The sequence below is a fragment of the Brachyhypopomus gauderio genome, chromosome 2 (genome assembly GCF_052324685.1).
Source record: "Brachyhypopomus gauderio isolate BG-103 chromosome 2, BGAUD_0.2, whole genome shotgun sequence".
Lineage (NCBI taxonomy): Eukaryota > Metazoa > Chordata > Actinopteri > Gymnotiformes > Hypopomidae > Brachyhypopomus > Brachyhypopomus gauderio.
Window position 1 is genome coordinate 23,476,158 of NC_135212.1, and position 20,889 is coordinate 23,497,046.

The 20,889-nt window shown below is 45.8% G+C and overlaps 1 protein-coding gene across 6 annotated transcripts in view; it reads right to left on the reverse strand.

Annotated features, from left to right (window-relative positions):
* Nucleotides 1-20,889, reverse strand: part of ripor1 (RHO family interacting cell polarization regulator 1) — a 51,636-nt gene that overhangs the window by 4,012 nt on the left and 26,735 nt on the right. For 3 of the 6 annotated variants that reach the window (XM_076991782.1, XM_076991773.1, XM_076991766.1), the window contains 17 exons: nt 14,913-15,036; nt 12,949-13,101; nt 12,691-12,769; nt 12,427-12,450; nt 12,209-12,262; nt 10,304-10,453; nt 9,819-9,882; nt 9,525-9,568; nt 8,516-8,641; nt 7,070-7,218; nt 6,503-6,632; nt 4,216-5,181; nt 3,327-3,457; nt 2,910-3,060; nt 1,199-1,334; nt 702-863; nt 154-312 (listed from right to left, as the gene is read on the reverse strand). In XM_076991782.1, coding sequence (XP_076847897.1) covers nt 154-312; nt 702-863; nt 1,199-1,334; nt 2,910-3,060; nt 3,327-3,457; nt 4,216-5,181; nt 6,503-6,632; nt 7,070-7,218; nt 8,516-8,641; nt 9,525-9,568; nt 9,819-9,882; nt 10,304-10,453; nt 12,209-12,262; nt 12,427-12,450; nt 12,691-12,769; nt 12,949-13,101; nt 14,913-15,010 — 2,776 coding nt within the window. In that variant the 5' untranslated portion in view covers nt 15,011-15,036. Of the gene's footprint in view, nt 1-153; nt 313-701; nt 864-1,198; nt 1,335-2,909; nt 3,061-3,326; nt 3,458-4,215; nt 5,182-6,502; nt 6,633-7,069; nt 7,219-8,515; nt 8,642-9,524; nt 9,569-9,818; nt 9,883-10,303; nt 10,454-12,208; nt 12,263-12,426; nt 12,451-12,690; nt 12,770-12,948; nt 13,102-14,912; nt 15,037-17,344; nt 17,483-18,118; nt 18,450-20,744; nt 20,886-20,889 lie in introns of those variants that run through there. The other 3 variants (XM_076991760.1, XM_076991790.1, XM_076991753.1) reach the window with 3 other exon arrangements.

Consider the following 20,889-nt stretch of genomic DNA (forward strand, 5'->3'; position numbering starts at 1 on the left):
TGACCAGTGGGGTAAAACTCTATACAAACCCTCTGGCTGTCAAACACTAAAATACACACACACACACACACACACATACATGTGCACACACATGCACACATACTTGTGTGTGCACGCACGCATACACTCTCACACACGCACACTCATACAAACCTTCTTCAGCCAGTTCAGTAATGTGCACGTCCAGTTCGCTGACGCCCTCAACCTCCAGGTAGCTCCAGAACTGGAAGATCGTGACCATCTCCTTAGCTGCACCTCCGCCTCGTTTGGGTAACCGCCTCTCAAGAATCCTCTCCACCAAACACAGAAATACTAACACACACACACACACACCCACACGCACAATAAATCAGCCATCTCTGATATCTCAAGCATCACAAACATCACATACTTCTAAGTAATTTCTGAGTGTGGTGGGTTACAACCAGCAAACTGCTTTAAGTGTCTATTGTGAAAGGAAGTAAATGGATTAAGCAGAACTAAACATTACTGAAGAAAAGCTTCCATACTTATCAGAACTTCCCAGGGACTGAAACACAGATTCTTATACATTGTTCCGAGTAATTTATGAACACTGAGTACCGTAAATCTTCATCTTAAAATCGTAAATCTACTTTATCTTGGAAACCAGCATTGACAAAGACACAGATGGGGACACACAAGCACCCAAACAGCAGCCAAACACCCACCCAAACACCCACCTGTGTTTGCGGGGACAGCACCTCTCTCTGGGAGTCTGTTGGCGTATATATTGCTTAGTGTCTGTATGAAGGCCTCTGTGGAGGTGCTGAACACACTGCTGCCATCCAAACACTGCTTCCATAGCAACACAGCCCCTTGGCACTGATCTAACTGTGGAATGACTGCTCCCAAGTACACACATGTGCCACAGAGAAAGGGAGAGAGGCAGAGTGAAGGAGAAAGAGGGAGAGAGAGAGGGAGGGAGGGAGAGAGACAGACAAAGAGAGAGGAAGAGAGAAGAGATCATATGAACAGAAGAATCCAAGTTGACCAACCTATCTTTATTTTGGGGATAATTGACAATGTTTATTTTTTACAATATAAACATAATGTAATGATAAAAGAAACATTTAATTATATGTTTAAATTCATGATTATATATATATAAATCAAGATTTAAACACAATAAACTCAATTTTGTCACCTCTTCATCAATACTAGAGACAAATGGACACACCTTCCTCTGTCTTGATGACTCCGCCCACAAAATCCTTGGCGGCACGGCGGACGAGTTCAAGCACGCGTGCCTCTCGGAGCAGGCGGTCCAGAGCGTACATCTCCCCACAGCGCAGCGGGCCGAATGTACCCAGCCTCTGCACACAAACCCCAAGCAAGACAACAGGCTGAACCAACACTCAACCTGTGCTCAACGGAGCCCAGAAGGTCCATGGTCCAGCTGGAATACACCATACCTTAAAGCTAAAAAATGTAGCGGTAAACTGACAGAAGATTCTGATTAGAATTTGAAAGTACTTTCCTAAAGAATACTTTTCCATTTCTGAATATTGCATTTATTTCATCTGGAAGTTAAACATCTCAAAATGCTGCCAGAACATCAGAACGAATGCAGAAGCTGAAAGATTAGCATGAACTAGAGGTGTATTCAACTAAGGATTTTCATAGTCGAATCTGATTCGTCAGATTTTTCCTTTAGTCGACTAATAGTAGTTTTTTATCTAGAGCACCTTAAATGGGATCCCGTTCTCATTCAGCACTTTTTTCCACTTCAAAGATAAAACACTCAGAAAAATGAATAAACATGGTAGGTTGGCTTTATTCAGCTTTTATTTACTTACTTATAAATTTTTTAATGAAACGTTAGAGAACATTAACAAAAAAAAGTCAGTGCACATATCGAACTGCCAGACAGGCACTGTGCAAAATGTCAAAAATATTTTAAATAAAATATGCCTGCCTGAAAATATAAAACAAATTGCCACACAACAGCATAAAATTATAAGTAAAGGTTCACGTAACAGGGTTTAAAAAGCAAACAACAACAAAAAATGTTTATAGGCCTACATGCCGAGACACACAGCGACAAAATGAGACAACATAACTGAAACGACAAACGGCTGAACTGTTTTTTTTTTCGCCTTCCGCATTTTAAATGGTATATCATGTTGGTTGTTGTCGTGTGAAATGAAAGACGTTGATGACATAACTTGCACTTTACTTTGTTTGATTCAGCTTTATCCTTTTCAAAATACTCCCACACTTTTGAAGTTTTTTTAGTAGCCATTATAATCTCAGATGCTGACTATCCTGTATCGTGTTCAGCTCCGCTCATTTGGATTGTGCAACTGCAGGGTGTGATTTATTAATGTGTAGTAAGGAAGATGCCTATTGTTAATGCGCACACATCATTTAAAAATATTTATTAACAGAAATTAAGATGATTTTATTTGACAAAATGCTATCTATAACGAAGACATTTCATGTAACAACTAATGCTTAGCAGCATCCTTGGGCACCCCCATGCAGTTAGAATGGTACATTCGACTATGACATTCATAGTCGACTAGGGCTATAGTCGACTATAGTCGAATCAGCGACTATTGCAGGTCACCCCTAGCATGAAGCATGGAGAAATGTCTCCAGAGAGGCCCAGAGAGGGCTTCTTTCAAGTCTCTGCAGTACTCACAGGAAATGAGCACCTAAAAATATGTTAACAAAATATAGTTTTTTTTCTTCAATAGAAACAGACTGCATCAAACTGGTTGGGTTTTCTAATAATTCACAGCTTTTGAACCACCAAGAAAATTAAGGGAAATTATTTCAGTTCGACACAAAAATGTTGTCTATTCTAATAAAGCGAAATAACATTTTGGCTTTAATCAGGAGGACATATCTGAGTACAATATTGTCCAGATTGACTCATGACTCACCAGTAGTTGGGAACTGCAATTCTGTAGATGGACCAGCAGGGTGCGATCCAGCGCTTGGCAGCCTGTGCTGAGTGGCACAGAGGGAGCGTCCCAGCAGTGCTCCTGACTGCCCTCTTCCTCGGTCACACTCTCTGCTGCTACTGGCCGACAACTGAGTTCAGGTTTGAAAAAGCAAAATAAGAATCTCTGTTTCAGAAATTAACTAAAGAGATTCCAGAGCTTTCATTACTTATACAGAATGAGTTTTTACACACTTTATTTACAAGCGGCTGTTACTAGTGGCTGTTTTCTAATCAACCACTAGATGGGAGTATTACACCAAGATGCATGCATCCCATTTCTTGAAAACGGAAACCACTAATTATTATATGTATGTTGTGCATCAGGTAAAGGCGAGAACATTTTTAAATCTCTGACCTGTTTGTCACACTACACTTTTCACCATCTTCCTCCTCTTCATCTGGATCTGACGAGTTGAGGAAATCAAAGCTTCCGAGAGCAGTCTCCACCGTCAGGCTGACGCTGGAGGAACGGCTTCTACTTCGCCCCTGTGTGCACATCAAGTACAAAAACCTCAAACTGGCATCATATCTTCTAGATAATATGGTTCTAACCGCCTACATCTACTTGTCCCGTCAGAAATGACTGACATGTTACAAATAACCTTTCACACACCATCAGAGAATCTCAGGGAGCACAAACATGCATCTTCTGTTGCTTCTGACGGCAGTTTGTGAGCTGAGCAAATATCTCTAAACCCATAGCCAGGTCTTAAAGGCTCATGGCTATCAAAGGACAGGGATCTGCAGTTTCTGAACACACTGAGGCCACGCACGCACACACGCACGCACGCACGGTTAGGGGGAGGAAGGGCGGGGCCTCACGGCAGGCTGGAGTCCAAGAGACTACTCCTACAATTCCTTTCATCTTTCGCCTCTGCATAGCATAGCTGGCACACAGATGACGGCAGATAATCTTTCACAGGCAACACAGTTAGGATTTAAACGTGTATACAGACGCGCACACTCAAACCCAGGTTTCCGTTGCTACACTTATGAGTTTCTTCCCTTTAATTAAGCAAGAGCAAATTATTAAAATAATAAAACAATTCTCGATCATAACCAAATGTTTTGGCATTTTGGGCAAGTGTGAAGTAGCAATAGCCCTGCAAAAATAACACCAAGTATTTGTTCCATGTTTCGAGGCACAAATGAAATGAATTAATTTGTCTACTCAATTAACATATTAATGTTATTATTAATAACTAATTAATATTTAACAAAACACATGGCTTTGAGCTCCTCACCGTTAGGGCCTCCTCCAGCAGTTTAAGCTCCTGTTCAAGCATCTGCAGCTCTGGGAACTGGCCCCTGTAGTCATCTAGAGAGGAGAGCACAGCAGCAAGAGCCTCCTCCAAGCTGCCATCAGCAGTCCGTCCTGCTACACCATCAACCTGGGTAGCTTCTACTCCAGCCCCAGGCTTCTCGGCCTGCACGGGGCCAGTGCGTGCCTGGGCGGAGCACCGTGTGTCCTCTGCCTGTTTAACAGTTTCAGTCATGGCAAGATCAGTTTTGGGGGCCTCTGTCCTGGCGGAGGTGCAGACGGAGTCCTTCTCGCGACGAGTGAGGGAGGTGGTGCTGGCATCAGAGGGGAGCTCCATTGTGGGAACCTCAGGCATGGAGGCGCCAGCCTCCTCGGTCACAGCGGGAACGGTGTTGGAGCTGCTCTGAGATTCCAGGCCGGCGAGGTCAGAGGTGAGGTTGCCCTCTTGGGGCTCAGGTATGACCGTGCATGGCTCAGCGCGATGCGGCACGTCTGTGATGATGTCCGTTACCAACACCGAGGAGAGCAAGGATTCAACCTTAGAGGGTTCAAATGATTGGCTGGCAGGCCTGTCCATCAAAGCCGCGTCTATGCTGCTCTCGCTGATGTGGCTCAGGGAGCGGGAACAGCGTGTGTGGCCATTGTGCGTTTCCTGTCTCTTAGCTGCCTCTCTGGTGACCGTGATCATGGTCACACGGGGCTTCTCCACCTCCTCCTCGTCCTCCTCCTTCTGATCGGCCAGGCGCGTGGGCGTGGAGGTGGCCGACTCGCGGGGTGCAAAGGAGATCTCGATGGCAGGGGAGGCGGCCTGCAGTTCAGGCTGGACCAAGTTCTTGTGGGTGTGGCGAAGGCCCAGGGACAGCTGGGGGCTGGAGGAATCGTCGGAGGATTCGGAGGAGTTGGACCAGGCCGTGCCGTTCTCCATATCATCCTGCCGCCTCAGCATGTTCTACAGGGAGAGAATGTGCGTGAGTGTGCACGAGAGAGAGAGAGAGCGAGAGAGAGAGAGAGAGAGAGAGAGAGAAAGCATAAGACAGTTCCTGGGTACGATTAAAATTACGGCATACTTTTGGTGTGCAAAAGGACTGGGAAGAAGGAGAGAAAGAACTTGTGGTGAGGAGAGAGCGTGTGGTGCAGGTGTGGGGGAGCAGAGCCTCTCCTGGGCCTTCAGTCTGGTCATTCTCCCAGCAACCCATTCAGACGGGCTGCTGGCGTCTGGCCCACACAGCACACACTCCACCCTCTCCCTATAATTAACCAATGCTGCAGCCAGTCTCTGTTGAGTGCAGAATAAAAATGGATGCAAGATGAAGATGTGTGTGTTCATTTGGGGGGGGGGGGGGGGGTTAGTCGGTGTGTATGTGCATGTGATAATGCAAGAGAGGGGCTTTATAACTCAGACCCTTGCTGACAGACCAGCAGCTCAAGAATTTTAGTTATCTACTTATTTACAAGGCATATCACCTACCAATGGTCTACAAGAACATAGACTGTACTGGTCACAGAACTACAACCACACAAAACTACAACCACAAAAAACTACAACCACACAGAACTAGGAAGTACTAGTCGGCAGCCGCAAGTACTTACACACCTCCAGCCGCCACGATGAACTCTCTGTATTACGGGCCCCTGCGAACCTACAGCGCCGGGGCTAACGGCTAACAGCTAACAGCTAGCAGCACTCACGTGGCTGTGGGTGCCCGAGTCGCAAAGGTTGACGGCGGAGACATCGCTGCAGCTGAGACTCTGTGCCAGCTTTTCGGCCAGCACGTCCCGGAACACGTCCAGCATGGGCCAGCGCTGTCTGAACTGTGGACGCCATGGGCTCGACTGCACACGCCACGGTGGTCAGAGCAAGAGAGTGCGGTCAGGAGGACAGGAGAGCGGATCCTGCCAAGAAGCCCTCTCTCCTGCCAAAGATAAACTACTCCCAGAGGTACTCGGGGAAGGAAACTTAAGAGTGATAACCTGAGATTTTCTCTTTATTAGACAACAAGGACAACAAAATAGAGAGACTGATTGTTTACCAAGAGGGCCTGTAGTTTTAAGAGGACTCGGTCTGAGCAATTTGACTTGTGCGAGTTGTTTGTGATTACATGACTTTGATAAACCGGCCAGCCAAAGGATTCAGAAAGAGTGTAAAGTGTGTCGAGCCGTCAAACGAAAAGGATTAGTGTGAAGTAAATGTTAAAAAGGTGGGGGGACGTTCTGGTGACAGGGGGAGTGGGTGGAGAAGCTGAGGAGGTGGAGCACATAGAGACACTCACATAGAAGGCCTGCTCACGCAGGGATGGGGTGTCAGGGGGACTCTGGTTGTAGGTGGAGAAACGCTTGTTCACGGTAGGTGGCTTGTTCACTGTGCTGGCCGTGGAGGTCTGGTCATCTTTGTCGAATGGACTGAGAGAGAGAGAGGGAGTGGCAGAGAGGCAGAGAGAGAGGCGCAGAGAGAGAGAGAATGTAAAAAAGCGTTCACTATAAAAGACTCCACCACAGTGCAAATGTGCAGAAGGCATCCATTAATTCCTTGCGAGAACTGTGCTTCCAATTCAAGGCAAACTCAGATCTGGCACTGCTGAACTGGGTCATGCTAACCGCTCTGGCTGTGTGACCCAGAGAGTCAGGCCTTGCCAATCTGGCTGAGAGTTAAGTATTTTCACTTCAGTATTTAGTTCATCTAGTTTTCCTTAAATACTTTCAACAAAAATGCTAACAATTTCAGCTAAGCTCTAGTTAAGAATAATGGTTCTAGGTAAGAAGCTTACTATACTATCAATAGGAATGAGTCTTGTTTATTTCGGTTGTGTTTATTCGAGCTTATTTTTAGGGATACCTACTTCCACGTGACCTCCAGGCTGAGTTTAATCGTGCCCAGGTCATTGATGTCGACGGCCACAGTCTGGGGCAGGGCGCCGAACAGATCCTTGGTCTCACAAGAGACATTCCCCACCACCACGTGATTGGCCAGGCTCTTCAGTTCAGTCACCTTAATGAGTGAAAAAGGGGGGGGGGGGGTGTTTAGTCATTAGACACAGCCAGGCTGGGTCAATGCACACGCACCGCACAGTCTGCAATTATCTCAAGCCATTCAGACAGATGCAGGTTTCCCAAGGCATGCTGTGATTAGCATTTGAGTTAACTACAGAGTCTAGAGACTAGTGCCTTGTCTACTATGTACATGCTGTGTGCTACACAGAGCACTTTGTGTCATACTATCTTGACATACTGCAGTCAAAACACACTGCAGTAGCACCCTTGCAAACTGTGGCAATTATATATGTTCATAAGTCAACGGTGACTCATTGTACTGGGGTAGCATTTCATGTGCAAATGTGCATGGACACTCCAGGTCTTTGACCAGTAGGCTACGAGCTGGTGAACTGCTTTCTGATGGTGGCCTAATGACATCATTAGGCCACCATCATCTCTGCTCCATGGTCAGCCGTGTTGGAGGAGACACCGGAGCTCAGGTCCTTCATCACAAACATCAGCTGCATTCTCTTCATTCCTGCATTACAGCTCAGTGCTCTCTGCCTCACCCTCCCCTCTCTCGTCCATACCCCCCCCCCCCCCCCCCTCCAGGTCATGGAAGAGCACAATTTGTATGGCGCTGTGCAACTCATGGAACGGCAGAGAAAGAAAAACAAGTCAAAGTCCAGCTGCTCGCACTGAGCTGCTAAGACCGTTAATGTTTCTCAGACCAACGTGACCATGCTGTGTGCTGAGGGAGAGAGAGGGAGGGGTGGGAGAGAGTGAGAGAGAGTGTGAGAGAGTGTGAGAGAGTGGGAGGGTGTGTGTGTATGTGTGTGTGAGAGAGAGAGAGAGAGGTGGAAGAGAGTGTGAGTGTGTGTGTGTGTGTGAGAGAGAGAGAGGTGGAAGAGAGTGTGTGTGTGTGTGTGTGTGTGTGTGAGAGAGAGAGAGGGAGGGAGGGTGGGATAGTGTGTGAGAGAGAGGGGGGGAGAGTGTGTGAGAGAGAGTGAGGGAGGGGTGTGAGAGAATGTGTGTGAGAAAGAGAGGGAGGGGTGTGAGGGAATGTGAGAGAGAGGGAAGGGTGAGAGAGGGTGTGAGAGAGGGAGGGAACGGTGAGAGAGATGGAGGAAGAATGAGAAGAAGGAGAGAGGTGAGGAAGAGTGAGAGAGGAAGGAAGAGACAAAGAGGGATTGAGGCAGAAGGAGAATATGAAGGAGCCATTTAGACATAGATGCATTTTTATTGATACATGTGTGAGGAGAAAGAAAACCTGTGTGACGGAGACAGTGGGATCGTTCCCGTTATGATCTCACCTTTATGGAGAGGAACTCTGTGACCAGAGGGAGGAAGACCATCTCCTCACTGTCCCACACTTGTTTCCCGTTCATTTCAATCCGCCCCCGGAGCTTCCAGCGCTGCCTCCCGTATTTCATAAAGATCTGCATGGAGCAAACGCAGAGGAGACAAGTTTACACAGCCGGGCAAGCAGACACCACCTCAGATGACCACAGTGCCCAGCTAGCAGGAGGTCAAGCACAACTAATCACACTTGAAGAACGACGGTTTCCTGGAATCTAGAACTGCAGTGATGTTTTTGCTTACAGTGATGAATAGTGTAAAGTTTATCCATGACATGTTTAAGGCAGGAGAAACAGAGAAGTAGACAACAGCTGAGTGTGCACACTTAAAGAGGGGGAGAGAGGAAGAAAGAGAGAAAGAGGGAGAGACAGAGGAAGAGAAAAAGAGAGAAACAGAAAGAGAACTAACTGCTGGAGCTATTCAGAGAACACTGGGAAGTGTTTGTATGTGTCCTTGTGTGTGTGTGTGTGTGTGTGTGTGTGTGTGTGTGTGTGTGTGTGTGTGTGTGTGTGTGTGTGTGTGTGTGTGTGTGTGTGTGTATGGGGAATGTGGGTGGGTGGAAATGCTTCTCTATGTGGCCAGATGGACAGAGATCCCTCAGCTCTCCAACAGACTCCATCCCTCTACAGCATCATGCCATCTGCCTGAGTCTCTCCTCTTGCTCTCTGCAGCTCATACACTCTTACACTAAACAGGCTGCCAAGCTGACTCACCTGATCAATGAGCCTGTCGATCACGCAGGCATGTGCATTTTAAGCAGGCGGAGGTGGGTTTGACAAGTTAGCGCCTCTCTTTCTCCTATTAGCCACCACCACGCACACACACAAAAGTATCTCTCCCTTCTCTCCCATCTCTCCCCTCTCTCCATCTCTCCCCTCTCTCCATCTCTCCATATCCCACAGACCAAGATGAAAAAAGGTGCATGAGACAAAGAGAAGTAATCGAATGACAAAAAAGACTCACCTCATACTGGTCGCCAGCACAGAGTCGAGCAAATCCAGCCAGACCTGAAGCAGTGGTCAGTTACACCATTACTCAGATACCAACAACTTACCAACATCCCACTACTATTAAAAACACACTTTACGTCATTCATTTATTTTCATTATTTTCGTTTCAAGCCATCAAGCAGTAAAACGATTCAATGCCCACAAACCACTCAGTTTACTGGGAACAGCCACACAATTTATGAAGACGAACGTATGAGTGGAAACCATGCAACAAGACAGAGAAGGTGGAGAAGAGGCCGTGTCCTACCCTTCATCTTGATGTGGAACTCCCCGAGTTGGTTCTCCAGCTCACTCTCCAGCATACACATGTTCTGTGGAGCCACACAGCGAGAGACGGCCCAACACACCGCAACGCAGACAGACAGCAGAAAGACAGACAGACCACACGGACAGAACAAATGAGACCCAGAGAGCAATTCCCAACATGCACTTGGTCAAATTATCATCACACTTATGGAAAATACTGGACTAAAACTGGTAGTATAGCTTTGAACCAAACCACTGTCACACTAGAATTATCAAAGTACATACATCACACATCTCTCATACTGACCATTATCCATCACAGTGAGTCACTGGCAATGGTGATATTTTACCAATGCTACACTGGTAAAACACTGCCATAGCACAAGAATGGTTAAATCCTCTTGCAGCTAAATGCTCCATGCTTCTTTCCTCAGGGTTCCTGAGCGTGTGGCCCCTAGCCCCTAGCCCTAGCCCCTGACCCCTTACCTCAGTGTACTCTCGGAAGCCCTTGTTGGCCTCCGACAGGCTCTCCCGGGCCTCTCGGCTGCCTGGCGAGGCTGTATAGGCCTTCACCATCTTATCAGCCCCATCCCGCAGTCTGCGCTGCATACAGTATGCTTCATACAGCTCGTCGATCTGCACGTGCGTGCACACACACACACACACACACACACACACACACACACACACACACACACACACACACACACACGCGCGCGCACACACACACACACACGCACACACACTATTATAAACGAATCCAGAAACAACCAGTACTTGTGCAATATTACTACAGGTTTAAGGTTACTGCGGTTTTAAAACTATTCCTGTGTTTGCATCAGTTGCATTTCCTGCACAGGAGATTTCAGCCGTTAGAACGAACAGGTTGGGACGCGCTAGAGTGTTGATACCCTGGAACTCACAGCACTGCACCTGTCTGAGCACAGCAGCCTGATGGGCAGTTTCTGGCAGAATAATATCATTACTTACTCAAATGAACAGGTTATTCTACAACAGCACTCCATCACGAAGTTATTAAGAAATGCAGGAATTTAATTCCAGAAGATTACACCAAGAGAGGCAGGCCATGAAAATCAGGTCTACTAAGACCTTCTTGCATGCCTGGTATTGTTGGATGATGTGATTAAAGACGTAACCATGGAGAGTGTGCACGTGTGCACGCGTGCGTACGTGTGTGTTACATGTTCACAGACACTGTAAGGAGGATTACAGATATAGGATTACAGACACAGGTTCCCCATACATCCTCTCTCCAACACAAACACACGCTGTGAAATAAAAGTAATGATCAATGGTGAATGACCTAAAGTAAAAATCACAGACCAGGAAAGACAAACTGGTTTCAAAGCCACCAATGTCTTAACACCAGAGAGACTGAAAGAGACAGAGCCTCTTTAGCAAAATAAATCCCAGCAAATCATCACTTCCTTGTTCTTTATCACTCTCTCTCTCTTTTTACACACACACACACAAACTTCATCTGGAGGTGTTTAAGAACAGCTTACTGCACGTACACCAAAATTCTGACGACAAGTTAGGTAAGGGCAGTCATCACTTCAGTTTTTAGCCTTCTGTCTCCAACACACAGAGCTTAGTGGGCAACAGGTCAGAGTTAATCGCATTTGTTGCAGATCACACACACACACACACACACACACACACACACACACACACACACACACACACACACACACACACACACACCCCTTCACCATTTATTTGGAAATAGGCTTCCACCAAGTGCACTAACAAGAAGCAATATAAAGGCTTCTGATTGAGAGGCAGAGTATGCTACATGCTACACGCTACAATTCCTCTCTGGCTCATAAATCCACATATATGTTACACATGTCATGCTCAGATCACTGGCTCCCCTGCAGTTTCAAGTGCCCATAAAGCCCAAACTAATCGCACATGAAAGGAAGTGCTGCAGAAACAGAGCTGGGAGTGAGGATGAAGGCTCCTTCCTGTCGAGCAGCTGGCTGAGAGCCGCTGCTCAGTGTTAAGACAACTAGACTCAAGGCTGCCCCCTACTTGTGGCCCATGTCCCCCAGTAATGTGTGCTCATCAGAGGGTGTGTGTGTGTGTGTGAGAGTGTGCAGCAAATACACACACACACGCACGCACGCGTGCGTGCACGCGCACACACACGCATGCACGCACACACACACACAAGCACGCATGCACGCACAAGCTTCTAAACAAACTAAGAATCAAATGTGCTTAACTTCATTGAGCTTGATTGGAAAATTCCTAAGTTTATTTGTCTGGACAAACCACCTTCCCATATTACAGTTCAATAAGCAGAGTGGATATCAGAGTGGATATCAGAGTGGATATCAACAGCATGGTTACCAGTGGGGTGCTTACCTTGCTAAGGTGGAACTCTAACCGCCTCATAAACCTCTCAATCACCTTCACTTGCTGCAGAAAACAGATCATTGCCGCATTATTTTACACATCTGTTATTCTTATCTCACAAAGCCTGAAGATTAAATGAATCAGAGAGGGTTGTGGTGTTGGGTATTACATGGGCTTTATTAACGAGTCTCTGAAGCAGAACCGTCATAGTAGGAATAAAAACTCACCTTGTCAAGTTCATAAAGAAAACCCTGTACAAAACAACAGAAAGAAAGAGTGAATGAAAATCAACAGCCACCAGCCAATGAAAATGAAGTATCAAAGCCCCCAGAAGTTTGATCTATGATCAGGTTCTGCGTGTCATGTTCTCCGCATTATGGCTGTAGGGGCAGTGGGGAGGGGACCTTAGATGTGCACTCTTACTATAGAATGGTGGGTACATGCCACATTGTGGATTGTGAGATCTTGTGAGATCTTTTTTTTTCTCTCACCAGGCGAGAGTTCCTCTTGGATTCCTTCATCTGTCGGTTCAGGCTGTCCAACTCCAGTTGATGGACCTGCAGGTAAGATCTGGAAGCCCAAACATCAGCTATTAAAGAGCCATCAAAGGTTGTACATTTTACCAGAGCTATTCTTGAGGATTCTGTGCTAATTTAAACTCTGTCTATGCCACAACATTCCTAAATACTCTGAGGAATATGTAGTGAGTGTGTGTGTGTGTGTGTGCGCGTGTGTGTGTGTGTACTCACTGCAGTCCTCTCTTCAAGGCTTCATAGACCTCGTCCAGCCTGTCGGGCTGCGGTACCTTTGGAGGAGGTGACTTTGCAGAGAGTGCGAACATCCTGCTTACTCTAGAGGAACTCTTCCTCGCGCACGCAGGGGTACTGAAGACTGAGAGGCTCCTGAACCACACACACATGCACGCAGGTACACACACACACACACACACACACACACACACACACACACACACACACACTTATTAAACAGACAATGCTGCAAATGTCATTAAAAAAAAGAAATAAATAACATAGAAAACATTACACCCCCACATGAAGGTGTGTTCAAGGAGGTCTGTGCACTATTACCACCTATATTAATCCCACAAGCAATGATCACCAGCAGTGAAGTCCTTAATTAAGACTCACACGTTTTACAACACCAGAGAGACAGCAGACCTCTTCAACAGATTCATTCCAGCAGCCAAGCCGCACTTCCCTTCTCTTCATCTCACGCTCTTCCTCATTTTAAACTTTACTTCTTCAAAAAATGTTCACCCCACCCCAAGTGAGTATATGTGGGTTTGGATGTGCTCACAGAAGCCATCAGGAAAATTAGATATAAATCCCCAAACAAAACACACATACACAAAATATAATTAAACGGACCCTGCAGATACAATAAAAAAAAAAAAAAAAAAATACACCTCCACCCACTTTTTTTTTTGGTGGGAATGTTTGACAAGCTCTCCCATCATCCTGTGTGCTCTCTATACAGAGAGCTGTATGGATTAATATGGCTATCACACTTTACTCAGTGAGATAGTTCCACTATAATGCCCCTACGGAAGGTTGCATCAGTGCTACTCCACAAAACCATGCGGGCGAATCCACGTGAGACGCAACCCCTTCTCCACAAATGACGGACGCGTCAAGAACAATTACAGACAAGTCCCGTCTCCTGTATTCTCCTTCACAGGAACATGTGTTTATAAGGGACCTTCCGACCAACCTTCAGATTTTAATCTCCCACTAATCATCGTGAAGGCTGTACGGCAGATTCTCACCGAGCGTTCTGAGCCAGGTGAATTAGTGGACCACGGACACAGTGGTTTCAAACAAGGAACTGATGAGTCCTGAGAGGGCAGTGGTTCAGTTTAAATGTCCCTAGCTAACAAACGGGAGCAGACATCCCATCAGCCTTCTTCATGCTATGAAAGTTACAAAGTGAACTAGTGATTTAAAGCGGAGCATTAAATGGTTGACCCATTTAAATACAGCTCATGCTCTTGAAAGGACAGGACTGCCATGATGGTAATCAGTACAAGTATATTACAGTAAAAGTGGGCTTATTTCTACTGAACGTCAGATATGCGAGTGCTGGGATTCGGGGAGTAAGGATCATGTATTTAGTGTAATAACTAAAACATCCATCTTGTTTTATCTCTAGCTCATAGCAAGAAAGAAGAGCATGAGGGGGTTTCCTCCACAAACTGCTGAAACACAAGGCCACAGCAGGCGGGAGGCAGGTCAACTCATGGGGCGAGTGCCAGTGAAGAGGAAAAGCAGACTTGACAGGACGTCCTGCCAGGTGTGGTCTCTCAGCACGAACTGGGAGGACGCTCGAAATATTATACGTGTGTGTATGTGTGTGTTCAGTGCAAACTTCCCCCTCTTCTTAATCATATAATATCTCCTTGCATTTATGACAGAGATAGTGTGCGTGTGTGTGTGTGCGTGTGAGTGAGAGAGCATATGTGTAGATCTGTATTTTAACTTCCATCCATCTTTAAATATGGTGTGTGCATGAGTGTGCATGTGAATGCGTGGGCTAACCTGTAAGCCCACTTGTAGGAGTTGACATCAACAAGATGGATGGTGTGTGTACATGTGTGTGTGTGTGTGTGTGTGTGTGTGTGTGTGTGTGTGTGTGTGTGTGTGTGTGTGTGTGTGTGTATGTGTATGTGTCCATATATCTGTAACTGGGGACATACCTGTAAGGTTTGTCGTAGGAGTTGACACCGGCAAAGCTCTGGCTCCTAGTGATTGACCTGGCAAGGACTCGGCGCGTTGGCCGTGCAGACAGCGACATGGTGGACACCGCTCTGGAGGGACGCCCTATGGACCCACAGGACAAGCAAGACATTAGTGCTTGCAGAAAGGGGAGGGAATTTGAGTAAAGAAAAGACAACACGACTTGCCCCAATGGTCAATGAGCTGAAACAAGCCATTAGAGTATGCTGATAAAGATCTTTTAGAATTCAGGGCAATTCATGAAGGTTGTTTTCCTAACTCAACGAGGGCAAAAAGCTTGCACCCATAACTTACATAATTACTTTCAGGAATATAGTTATTAAATTCCATTATGTGCTTCATTGCACCATGAGCCCATCAAAAAGACACTGGGGAACATTTCTGATGGAAAATCTAAAAGACGAATGTTCTTCCAAAGCCTGCAAGGACAAACAGGGGTTCTTTAACATCAAAGTGTTTTTAAAGGGACCTGGGGGGGCTTTTCCTAAACAGTGCTTTAGATACACATCTACATTGCCTTCACATTTATCCTTTTATCTGCATATTCCTCCTCCCATCGCTTAGGTCCAAAGACGGGAAAAAATTCCACCCTACCACACTGGAAATGAAGGATGTCACAGTTACTGGAATAGCATACAGGAGATGACCACGAACACAATTCTCACTTTTTACCAGGTTTGTAAGTTTGGAGAAAAAACTTGAACATGAACATCGACCCGCGCTACCGGAGTTAAAAGACATTTGTGATATTGACTGGTTTAAAAACAGGAGGTTCTCTTCCTCAAACCGCACACGTAAACGGTCAGAAACGGCTTGACAACACTCCAATACAGACAAAGCTCTGAGGGTTCAGCAGCGTCACGAGGCGAGGGCTCCCTCCAGGCCTCGGGGGTTTCCGGTGCTGGAGAGAGCTCGGTGGGTCATTGCTTCCACCGTGGAAACAATGGCCTGCTGGTGGTTCAGGAAGCCCATGTAGGCCCATTCAACCTGACTGAGGAACATCCTGAACACCACCCTAGTGAACCCTCATCCTTAAGGGCCGAGATAGGGCAGCTTGGGAGAGCCACCACCACTGACGGTATCCAGCCTTTCCCAGCACAAATAAACAGACAAGGTTCCCAGCCTTCATATCTAATCAGAAACCCATTTCTGGAGACCTTCCAGAGTCTCTGGCTCTTCCTTTTCACACACTCACTCCTGAAACAATGCTCACTCACAGTGAAGATGGCATAGTCACCAGAGAAGGCTTGTGCCGGGACAGGAAACAAACCCAGACAGCCACGAACAAACCCGGGCCAGAGCCAACACTTGTTCAAGACAGCCTGTGCTGACAAAGACAATCAGGCAAAATTGACACCGGCTCTATAATAGTTGTTCTTTGTGTGGAGTATTATGCCATAATCATATCATTAAAGCCATCTGTCTTTTAGAATCTACCATTATTCCCCAAATACTTGCTACAGAGAAAAATAACACTAACAGTTGTACTAATTGAGTTGTACAATTAAGAGACCACAATACACACAGATCCAACCTGAGCCAATTCTCTGCTAGGCTAGACTAATCTCGCAAAAAGGGAGTAACATGGAAACGAGTCCACTAAGAAATACAATTTTACTGTGCTGTGTGACCAATCATACTTTCTAAGTGTTCTGTGGGTGTTTTCATGCGTCGCAGTATTAAACTGAAAACAATTTTGGTCACAACCTCACAGCATGTAACAATATGCACAAATGTAAATTTTATCCACATCATATTGTTGGTTTACAACAAACTGGCCCTTTGAAACAGGGGTTGGTATCCCCTTAGTCAGATGACTTCCCACAAGTGCTGTTCTCGTCACATGATCACTCAACCAGCTCCGTTTCTTCTCTTGCTCCGGAGCACAAAGCTCTGACTGAGGCTCGGCCCCTTCCAACGGGGTGACATCACTCCACAGCCGAGGGAATGCGAATACAAGAGGAGATTCCGTTCAAGGCATACAGATTCAGAAGACTTCTAATGACTTGTTTACACCAAGACAAGAAAAGGACTCCTCCGGCAAGCGCTTAGGAGACGCATCATAGCGTTTATGCTAATGTACAGCACCAATGAGAATTTAATCCTCATCAGAGCAGTGAGTCAGCAGTTTTGACCTTGGATGTCATTTTAAGGAGTTTTTTGTTGTAGACCATGTTGTTTCGGCTGGTCACGGCTTCAGTGTTTTGGTCAATAGAGATGGGTGGGTCCTTAGAAACAGACACATCACTGAGGCTGAGGAAGAAAGTCAGAGTTTATTTTAGACATGAGGAATCAGCAGCAGGAAACTCTGCAGGCCGTGTTTTTAACACTTCATGAACAGCTCCAACATGGTCGCAGGCCCTGAACGAGGCCCTGTACGAACTGTACTCACCACAGCCTTTCAGGCAGCTTGTCCGTCTGACTACAAACAGGAACAGGGCAGGGCAGGGTAGGGGCAGGGAGGTCATGGATTCTTACTTTGTCATGTCCACACATAGAGGCCAGACAAGGTTCCAGTATGCCGTAACAGAGAACATTCTTCATTGCTGATTGGGAACTACAGTAATGTTTGTTCCTACGTCAAACACAAGAGGATGCAGCATGCAAGGTTGAAAATTAGGTGCTTTATTTGCTGAAATATCCAAAAATAAATTGCTTGTCCAATAAATAAAGTATCCAAGTATATCAAAGTCTGAAATCATGCATAGATATTATGCATAGAAGAAGTGAGAAGGGGCAATGAACATTCCCTCAATTAAAATGGCATAATGGAGATTGAACATTGCTAAGGCTACATGCTCTGACACTAGTGTTAACTTTGGTCACGCCTGCAGGAAAGAGTTCAAGTCTGAATAAATAGTTTTTATAGTACTGCCCTCTCACAAAAACCAGAAAAAACATAATATGCAGCAGGATAACAGTTCAGAAACAAACATGAAAAACATGGGTTTGTCAGATCCTGGTTATCAAAACCATAAAGCTCTTATGGTGGTGTAAATCCCAAGCAAACACTTAAAACTAGAGCATCAAAAGGAATGTCAGAGAATAAACAGTCCACATAATATCCACCTCGTTTGCGCACACACACACACACACACACACACACACACACACACACACACACACACACACACACACACACACACACACACACACACACACTTACTTTTTCTTGCTGTCAGGTAGGCACATTAGAGACATGTCACACATTAACTCTCCTCACTGTAGCATTTCTGGGGTTTGAGCCTCCATTGTCCTGCCAATCCTGCCAAATATAAACCCTCCAGAAACTTCCACGGGGAAGAAGCTTCACCTCACACAGCCTGAAACGCAGCTCAGGAGTGTCTCCAGCCCAGTCCCGTCCTGCCTGAGGAGCAGAGTCGCTCTGGGAGCAATCAGCAGAGAATCTGGACTTGTTGAGAACATCGGGTCACGGCACAACCGGACAATTCTCCCGCACGTCTTTCTGACAGGCTAGGCAGGCCTGACTGTGGATACAGTGCAGCCGTATCATTCTAGCTGCCTGGCTTCACCCCAGCACTGCTCAAAAACAATGTGAGTGGGGGGTGGGGGTGTCACACGACAGGCTGACAGCAACAAGAGTGCCACACTGTCAAACGAACCCAAACAACGTGGTCTATGGTTCTCCGCAATATTTTTGCCTCTCTTGACCTCAGTTTAGTCCAATACTTGCTTCTCTAACTCACCAGTCCTCGGCAATATCAGCAGTTTCCTGCTGACGTGCCAATGTTTTAGTGCTCTGTCAGTGCTTTCACAGCACATATTTCCCTCTTATAAGTGGTGAAAGCATGCAATATCCTCTCTGGACATCTCTTCAGTTCTCATTAGCACAGAGTTGCTGGGTGGGAGTTCAGGCTGTGGTTTCTGTTGGAGGATCTCTCCCTCGCCTCGCCAAAACCGGTTTAGTGGGTCCGAGAGGAAACCGGAATGGGATCAGAACACCTCCGACGATGAGAGACAGAGTCGCAGTCCTACCAACGGTCATCAGAGCTCTTGTTCCCGCTGCTCGTGTTTAGTATGAGGGAAGTGAGCAGAATGAGACTCCCCTGCCTCCAGACAGATGCACGTTTGCCACCTCAACCCAGAAGCATCGGTGTCATAATACACATTGATGCCATATTTATGTATGTAATGGCAAACATGAAATACATTTATATGAAAGTTTCAGGTCTTGATTAGTGTAAAAAAATAAAATAAAATAAAAAAATTTAGCTACTGCTACCCTGCACACAACAGTGAACAGTATACTTTGCCCTGTGAAGTAGGAACGTAGGAAAGACCAGTGACCCAAAAATCTGGTCAGGTGAATGGGTTCAACTTCAGTGATGAAACATACTTCAAAGGCATTATTAATTCATCATCGACTTGCCCTAGTTTACAGGGAAACATTGACACTTTCATGGCATTGTGCAACTCAACAATATCTTGCATCATGTTCAGAGGATACAATTTAAATACAGAGATGCACGTTTGTTATTGAACACAAGAAACACATTGTTGCCCAAAGGAATTCAGCCTGCACAGTGATGGCTTGACAGTTAAGATGTAATTTCATTTCTTGAACATGCCAAGAAATACACCCGCATTTATTTACTTATTTGCTAAAGACAAGCACTTCCACAAATCACATTCCAGTCCATGTGAATTTTGTGTACGCAAAAGTTGGCAGGGCACCACACAGCACTTAGCACCCAGACCACGTGGGACATAGGTGAGAGGGGCAACTCGGTAACCAAAAACCACAGAGGGCCTGCAGCACAGAGCTGCACACTCAACCAGTGCCCAAGACTCAGAGTCTGGCTAAAAAGTGCCCATACTCAGTTTCATCAGTAATCTTAATTCCGGTTAAAATAAACAAACCATGCAGCTAGTCTTAATAATGTGTCGTATAGCACACCTTGTACGTTTCAACACCTTTTCTAGGGAACAACAAAATTATGATCTATAAGGAAATGCAGATGTTTAAGGCCAATCAAGATAATTGGGAAGCTGGTCCATATTAACCAAGACTGCAAGATTTAGATTGTTTGTACATTTCTGCTTAAAGACCATATTGATTTCTAACTGTATCAAGTTTCTTTGGTTTCACTTCCACTTTCTGCATGACACCAAACGTTATGTTATTCTAGCTCACCGGTTCTAGGGAACTTATATTGCCTTTCTATTGTTTTTCTAAGGAAGCGTTATCCTAGCAGATAACCAACTGCATTACAGCTCTGCATCGGTGTGGGAGGAAACCAGAATTTCTCACTTTTCCTTCAGAGCCGGTCCTGTTTAAACTTTACGAGACTATGACAGAGAGGATGAATCAGAACTCACACCAAGAAAGCAAGCCTTACAGGGAGCGCAAACATGCAAAGGACATGGAAACATCTGAAGCAGTAAAGGCCTACAGAGGAGATAACAACACTGATAGAGGACACCACAAGAATGACAAACATCTTCCACTGGATCCAACTGCTTTTAAAGACCAACAGCCAACACGATCAGGAGGGAACAGCCAAAACCTCAAATTCATAGAAACATAATGTACACATACTGAAGATCAACTTCATCTACCAAAACCTGAGGCCACACCTAACATCAGCAACATGGACTCTATCAGATGACTTAACAGGACGGCATTACTTTTGAACACAGAAAGAATTTTACTCTTGACAAATCTCAGCTGTTACTGACACGAAAGAAAAGGTAAAGAGAATCTACTGTACATGTATCTCCGGATCTTCTGTACATGTATGACTGTATCTACTGTACATGTTCAAGAGTACCTCCATATCCACTGTACATGTTTGACAGGGGCTTCCTCCACACCACACCGGGATGATTCTTTGGCTGTTTCAGTCACCCCTTCAAAAATCACAGCAGTTTCACACTGAAATCAGACTTGTAGCTGTGGCGTCCTTTCACCTCGCC